Genomic DNA, 8,002 nt, shown 5'->3' with positions numbered 1-8,002 from the left:
TCATTAAGTCTCAGGGAGAGAAAAAAGGAGAAACAAATCTGTCAGTCATTTTAAAAGAGACAGGCCCTACTGAAGTGTGAAGAAATCGGCTCTAATTCAAAAAGGCAATCGGGCAGAAAAAGCCCTCAACATTACCCTGCTAGTTATTAATCAGAAGGGGGTTCCCCCCCTCTCCTTCCCTGTAATGGCAAGAGCCGAAGCACATCGTTAGTTTCTTCCAAAGCCACCGCACAGTTTCCATTCAGTTTTTTTGCCACTCGTCCATGTCCCATATTAATAGCCAGTATTTGTCCATTCAAGGCTCATAGATTTGAAAATGTTTCCGAATTGGGGAGCCGCAGCTGCAGGGGGGGAAAAAAAAAAATATTAAAAAAAAATTTTTGAAAGCAGGCTCCCGGCCGCCTGGGCCCAATGCAAGGGCTGCGATGGCCCCCGCCGCCGAAGTGAGCTCCTAAAGTAAACCTGCTCGGTGAGAACTAGATGGTGGCTTTGTCTCCCGCCCTTGCCCTGCATTTCTAAACACAGGCACAAGCCTGAGAGTGGAAAGCTTCGCCCCCACCCCCCACCCCCCTTTTTAGTTTTTTCTTTTTTTTTTTTTTTTTTTCTTTTCCCAAGGACTAGCTGCCATCAGTGCCACGCACCGGCCTCGGGCAGAACAATATAAAACTTGAGGGAGAGATGGGATTACCCGTGTCGGGTGGCTCCCGAAGGGGCGCGGGGCGCGGGGCGCGGGAGGAGGAGCCGGTGGCCCCCGGTTTCGGGGGCGCAGCTGGGGCGGCGGCCCGGGGAGCTCCGGGGGGAAGGAAGGGAGCAGCCTGGTCCAAACCGCGGGGCGTGTTACACCTCTCGCCCGCCTGCTCCCTCTCTCTTTCAAGCGCACTCTCTAATCCTCCCCTCCCAACTGTTCACAGTGGACTATCGCATAAATAATAAATACATCCGACTCTGAGTTTTCACTCTCCGAATCTCGAAGAATCTGACAGTCGCTTTAATCAAAGGAGTTTGCACTGGTTCTTCATGGAGCTAACTGAAGGACTTTTAAACATGCTTCGGACAGGAACAGGCGATAGGGGCCTATTTCTGATCCACCGGCCCGGGGACTAACTCTCCTGCGGCTTCAGGAATTAACCCCGTGTAAATGGGTTCAGGATCAGCCTCCTAATGGGGATTTTACTTGGCCGTAGCCTGTAGAGGCAAAATATTCTTGGGGGGGGGAAAAAAAACCAACCAAAACCAAACAACCAACCCCCAAAAAACCTCTGTCGGCCCTGTTCAGGCTTCCATTTACGTCCCAGTATTAACTCGTGGCCATCTCTGTAAATAGGTGCTTACAGAAATGTCGGGTCTCCACCAGGACCGGACATACTCCTTTATTAGCGCTTCCTCTGCTTAAAGAAAGGTCTCTTGAGCAGCCCCGCACGGTGTGCGGCGCTGGGGCGGGCAGCTCGCTCGCCCCCGGCCGCGGTACCCAGCGCAGCCCAGCCCAGCATCCTCCCGCGGGCAGCGCATCCCGCGGGCAGCCCACCCGCACCCCGCCGCCGAGCCCCGCTCAGAGCTTCCTGAGAGGGGAGAGGGACTTTTTTTTTTTCGAAAACACGTGCTCCTAAATGGAAGCCCTTCTCCGTTCCTCCGTAAAACCGGGCGCGCACCCGCCCTTGCGCCCCGGGGGAAGGGAAGGAGGCAGCCGGAGCTGCCCCAGCGAGGGGAGCCGCTCGGCAGCACGGAGCGGCCAGGGCAGGGCAGGAGGAACCGCCTTGACTCCCCCGCCCCCTTTGCATCAGTTTGTCTTGCAGTTATTCAAAATGATTGAGTTTTCTGAAGAAGGCCCTTTAGAGAGAGAACAAAACCGGCAACAACCTCTTCCCCCAAAACAACATGAATATCAACCTGTCCGCTGGCAGAGCTTCGGAGCTTAGAGGCATTACAATAAAATTTACGGCGTCCTTAACAACTCCCAAGTAAAAGCATTAAAATTCTCTTTAATTGAGAAAACATTGATTTTTAACTCTGGAAAGAACTAACCCGTAATTTAATTGCAAACTTTCACCGGCAGAGCAGCGTCGCAGGGGGGGCACATTCCATCTTTAATAGAGCCACTTTATGAAGTGATAAAAACAAAGAAAACCTGACAGAGAGACAGTTGCTGTTGCGAAAGAAAAGTTATTTGCCTTCCCTTTCTCCCTCCGCAGCTCCGAACTCTCGTACCCTTCCCCTCCTCTCCCCCTTCGCCCCCACCCCCCGGTAACAAAACACGAGTGTAAAAGCGAAGGATTCGGGATTCCCGGGAGCATCAGTGGTTCATAACCGAAATAATGATTTGCCTTTACCAGGCAAAAGAGTGATGCCAAGAGCTTTAAGGCAACATTTTCATAAAATGGTAGCCTCTTTTAAAAAGGAAACTAATCGGATAAAATTTCCTCACTTTCCCTCGTTCGTTAAAAAAATCGTTGCTAAAGGGAAAGGAAAGGGAAATCCCACCCTCCCTTTCTGTCTTATTTCTGTATCGGTTTTTGGTATTATAGGAGAGTAAAGAAGTTTTTGTTTGGTGGTTTTTCATTGATCAGTCACTCTGAGCTAATGTAATTATCCTCATCAATAGAAGGCTGCAGAGAGAATCATTATGTGGGTGACATTGATAAATGATCACCCAAGAGCTGCCTTTTCTCTTGGGCACCCCCACATATGACCCTCCCACATACACAAGGTAGCCATAGAAACACCTTGAGATCCTCAAACACTGCTGCAAATGGGAGAATACAGAGAAAGCCAGAGAAATCCAACTTCACACACTTTCTGTCCCTGCCGAAGCCTCCCTCCTCCCTCCCGCCGCACGGAGCCGCCGAGCCGGGCCCCGCTGCGCCGCCCCGGCCGGGCGCTCTGGGGCAGGGGCGGGGGGGCGGGGGGTAGAAGGGGGTGCCAGGGGGCTCGCTCCTTCTCTGTCTCTCTCCCTCTCTCTTTTCTTTCTCTGGCAGAGTTAAGCAGTGGTGTTGCAGGCACCGCGCAGATGCGCCGCTCGCTCTCCCCGCGCATTGTGGCCCCCCCCCAGTTCGACAGTCGCTTTTGGAGACGCGCACCTACATTATCCACCCCCTTCCCAGCAATGCGGCTCTTAGGAAATGGTTAAACCTGAATTATTAGCAGCGATTTTTTAGTCACGGGACTATACAAGAAGATTCTCTATTTCTTACTAAGGCAAAGATTAATGTTTAGGTTTTTGGTTTGTTGGGTTTTTTTTTTTCTTTCCCTGGCCGCAGACCCCCTTTTTATGTAAGCGTGTTCTAAAATATTGAGAGCAGTAATTGATTCATAATGATCCATAAATCGATGCGAGGAAGGGGCCGAGGGTGTTTATTTATTTTATTCCTAAAGCTGCAAGTAAAGTAGCTTTGACACCGTGCGGGGATGGAGGGGAGGAGTTGGTTAGCTCTGCGGGGTCATCCATCATCACTGTCGCAGAGACTCTGCCCAGAGGAGCACCCTCCCTTCTGTCTGCCTCTTTCTCGCCACCAAAACTATTAATATTAAAACCTGCCCGCAAACCTGTCCCCCGCCCGCCTCTAACCTCGCGCCGTCCTTCGCAGCCCACGGGCGGGTGTTGGGCGCTGCCCTCGCCGGCGCCACCGGGGCTGGTTTTCCCCGAAGTGCCGTCAGAAGAGTTAAAAAGCCGGCCCCGTTTCCCCTCGCCTGAACCCCGGGACGTGGTAGGGGGGACTTGTAGGGCGGAGACAGACAGACAGGCAGACAAACACGCACACGCACCCCCCCCCGCCCAGCGGAGCCCCCTCCTGCCCCTCCACGCGGCGCGGGGACGCGGCCGCGCGTGGGGAGAGGGTTGGGGCATTTTCCGGGCTCCGCGGGGTTTCTCCCCCGCACACGCACCTGGGGCGCAGCGGAGCCAGTGCCTCCGGATCGGGGCCCCGCAGAGGCGCCGCCGGAGCCCCCCGCTCCCCCCCCCGGGAAGCCGCGGGAGCCGCCGGAGCGAAGGGCAAAACCCGCCGGCGGCCCCGGCCGGGAGAGCTGGTCCGGCTTCAGCCTCCGCCGCAGCCCTTCCCTCCCCGGCCCCCGGCCCTCGCAAACCTGGTCTGGGGCATTTTTCTGTCCCTCGCTCCCTCTGCGGCTACGAGCGAAGGGGGGCAGCGCCCGGGCCCCCCGGCATCTCCTCTTCGGGCCGGCGGTGCCCGCTGCCGCGGCGGGCAGGGCTGGGGCGGCCGCGCCGGCGGAGGTGCGCGTCCCTCCTCTCTTCGCCTGAAAGGCAGCAAAATCTGGAAGAAAAATCCCTCGTTTGTGGTGACTGCGACTCCCAGCCCAGACCCGCTCGGAGAAATGGAAATTTGGGATTATAAACATGTGTGTGTGTAAACAAAAGGTGTTTCTTCTGTTACCCTTCGTTTCCCACAGCATAAGCAATTTTTATTCAGACTAGAGTATTTTCTTTAACACTATACCGCTGTCAAAACATTATTCCCGTTTTGGTTGCTTTTGACAGCTGAGCAGTTCTTAAAAATACCAAAATCGGAACCTTCCATGTTAAACAGTAAATCTCAGATGGAGAGATCTCTGAGCATTTTTGTACCTTGGGTTTCAGCAACACATCTCACGGGGAGCACAGCCCAAAAGGGGGGCGGGGGGGAGAGAAAGAAAGAAAATAAAAGACAGCACAGCAATGCAAATATTTAGTTCATTATAGGAAGCAATAATCTACTGTGGATAAATTCTTCCCCGTCCTTCTACCAGTGCAAGGGCGTTTTCTGACATTTCTCCTCAAATTGTAAAAGAAAAGATCTGCAAGGAAATAAAGTACTGATTTAAAAAAAAAAAAAAAAAACAAAAAACAAACAAACAAAACAACAACAAAAAACCCCGCCTCCCTTTTAAAGCGCTAATGCAAACTATCTTGCCTTCATATTTTCCGCAACCACAATAATCAGAGAATTTGGCAGTGGGAACCCCGGGCGTGCTTGTCTTACGCGACCGAAGGGTCGATGTGATTTTAACCAGGACAGAGAGCATCAAAGCCAAGCGGGGAATTATCATCCTTTAAATTTCATACGAATGCCTGAAAAAGATGCCCACAAAGCAGGACCTGATTGCAAAATAAATCCTCACACCCATTCTACTGGCATCCTCCTTTCTGTCGGCAGCAGCGTGGGTCCATTTACTCAGCTCAGAAATTAAACATTAACGGCGAGGCTGAGCCTCTTTCCACATTCCAAAGGTAAAAGTTGTCAGTCAAAGTTTTTAACAACACCACGGCCAGTTGGAATGGGGAAGAGGAGGAAGGAGGAGAAGGGTTACAAATTTACAGATGTTGAAGCCGGTAACGTTTGTTACCTAGAAAGTCAGGGCAATTACGAGCCCTTTCCCGCTCCCCTCCTCCCAGAATAAAGCCAGAGCTTTCCCCTGCTCTTTGGGCCCCATCCTGCTCTCACTGACTTCACAGAGCCACTGAGGGCAGCGAAAGGCGCCTGTTTCTAAAAATTGTGACGTCTCCCTAGTTCAAACTCTCCTTTCGTCATTTCAGAATGCCACAAGCTTTTGTTGAAGTAAAACCAAACCCTCAACCGTGATTCTGCACCACCTAGTTATATATTCATATACCAAATGTCAAATTAACATTTTCCCTCATTAGTTGATGGTCTTTTTTATTTGTTTTGTTTTCAACAACTGAAGACAAGAAAAGTGGTAAAACCGCCTTGAAAGCTAGATTACACAATCCTCACATAGGTAAACACCCTCATTAAACTCAAGTTCTCCTCCTGAAACTCCTGGACCTAGCCCTGCCTTCTTCACCTCTGAGCCACGCAGCTGGAGTTACAGGCTGCGGTGGTCACGGATGCACATACGCATACCTTAGCGCCCACGGCCTTACAACTCAAACTCAGCTTCTGTGTTACTAGCAGATAATACAGATATTAGACACAGCTCTCCGAAATGCAAGCTGGTGAGACAATGTTTCAAATTTTGTTTAATCCGGCATAAACATAATATCGATAATCAGCAGAAATGTATAACCTCAGATGTTCTTTCATCCAATTATTCTGTTAATGCCGACGACAAGGTTATTTCTGATTTTTCCAACCTTTCTTCTTCATGCTGATAAGAAATGTATCTGAGACATCTCTCCCAATAACTTCAGTCTCTCCTAAGCGTGATTAAAAACACAAAAGCCTAACAAAAAATCAAAAATGAAATATTTATTACCGCATTTTGTGACTTAACACCTTTTTTTTTCTTTTTAAAACATAACGTCACAGTCCTCATACAAGTATTTTAATGTAAATTTTGACAAAGCTTAAAGGTAACAGCATTTTCTTCTAGTGAGGAACACGTGCTGAGAAAGGAAGAATTCATGGACATACAATACCAATTCCACAGCAGATCTGATACTAGCAAAAACATTCTTTTTTTTTTTTCAATTGAGGTAAACACATAGAATATCTAACATGAAACAATTAATAGACCGAACTCTGTACGAAGTTTGTTACAGTATTCTCTTGCTTTTTTTTTCCCAAGCTTTGAGTTCATGATAAAGTCCTAGGTTTGGTGCAAAGACCGTTAGTAACTTCTTTCATTGAGGAAAGCTGCCCAACTTTTAGTTTTGTTTTGTCCAAAGCCAAGGCTCAGAACTACTGGAAGAAGCTCCTGCTCTGTCTGGTCTGTCTTTTAAATCTTCACCTGCAAGCTCTTTGAAGAAGAGTCCAAAAAAAAAAAAAAAAAAAAATTGGGGAGGAATGGGGAGAGACTTAATGAAGCACAAACTATAAAGATCTGTTTGAAACTAAAGGACACATTTTATGAAGGAACAAAACGAGGGAATGGCAAGGCCTTCTTGGAACAGTCTTCTGAGTGATGAGAGACCCAGCAAGACTTTTCGTCTTCATCTCCAGGGTAGTTCTTTTCTCACTGGCCAAAACAGGTCTTTCATGGATAGTGACTTCACTGCTGAACCAAAACAGTCATTCTTTTGGGAACAACACACATAGTGTGGAAAACAAGGATTTTTTTTCTTCTAAAACTATTTGAGGCAACGTAACGGAGTGATCAACAGAAATGTACAAGTTAACTTAGTTCCTATGTTTATACTACAGTAGTTATAACTCTTGGAGTCTTTTTTTTTTTCCAGAGGATCTGTACATGGACATATTCATTTCAGTGAGCCCATGATTTCACATTTGTGTTCTTGTTTCGTTGGTCCTCTGTTGTTGATGAAAAATGACAAAAAGTAAAAAATAATCACAGCTGTCTGGAATTTCGTATTAAGTGTCAACATCTGGTCAAAGTTCAAAAGTCTTAAAATAGTTTTTGTTTTTGTTTTTTTTTTTTTTGTTTGTTTGTTTTGTGGTTTTTTTTGTTTTGTTTTGTTTTTCCCTTGAGTTCCCTTATACTATTGGGCATGAATGTCCATAACCTGTCCACCAACACTGGGATCTACAGAATTTAACATTGTGGGGCTCTGTGCTGACATGGTCATTCCAGGGTGGGTAGGGGGTCCTCCGTGCATCATCATGGCTGGGTGATGGGGGTGACTTGGCAAATATGAATGGATTGGGGGTCCATGTCTTAATTGAGTAGGGTGTGGGGTCATCTGGGGAGGAGTGTAACTTGGCTGTGCCATACTCATACCCATAGGACCACCCTGAGATACGTAGTCCCCTGGCATGCCTTGCAAACCTAGACAAAAAGGGGGAAAAAAAAAAAAAGCAGGTCAGATTCCTCAACGTTTTTACAATTTACCCATCTAAAATGAACAGGAAAAACAACAGACACTGCAAATCTTCCATCTAAAATTAGCTGCAGATTCTTGCCAATGTTTGCAGACATTCAAATTCTAGTTTGCATTTAATTTGATCATTCAGCAGGATAATGCACATAACAGAACTAAATATTGAGCACAACCGAGTATCACAAAATGTAAGTGTACTTTAAAAAAAAACCTAGTGGGTGAATTCCTATGATAAATTTTAAAAAGACGCTGGCTATATGTAAAGACTTGTCAATTGAG

The 8,002-nt window shown here is 48.0% G+C and overlaps 1 protein-coding gene across 5 annotated transcripts in view; it reads right to left on the bottom strand.

Moving 5' to 3' along the window:
- Positions 1-6,174: 6,174 nt before the first annotated feature.
- The window catches only part of MEIS2 (Meis homeobox 2), a 175,132-nt gene continuing 173,304 nt past the window's right edge, over positions 6,175-8,002 (bottom strand). For 3 of the 5 annotated variants that reach the window (XM_064460150.1, XM_064460152.1, XM_064460151.1), the window contains exon 13: positions 7,542-7,671. Coding sequence is in view for 2 of the 5 variants with exons in the window: in XM_064460153.1 (XP_064316223.1) it covers positions 7,385-7,671 (287 nt within the window). In the remaining 3 variants the exon portion in view is untranslated. Of the gene's footprint in view, positions 7,672-8,002 lie in introns of all 5 variants that reach the window. The other 2 variants (XM_064460153.1, XM_064460154.1) reach the window with 1 other exon arrangement.

This window comes from Phalacrocorax carbo, chromosome 9, assembly GCF_963921805.1.
Source record: "Phalacrocorax carbo chromosome 9, bPhaCar2.1, whole genome shotgun sequence".
NCBI classification, from domain to species: domain Eukaryota; kingdom Metazoa; phylum Chordata; class Aves; order Suliformes; family Phalacrocoracidae; genus Phalacrocorax; species Phalacrocorax carbo.
Note: the sequence above shows the minus strand (reverse complement) of the source record. Positions and strands in the feature narration are given on the sequence as shown.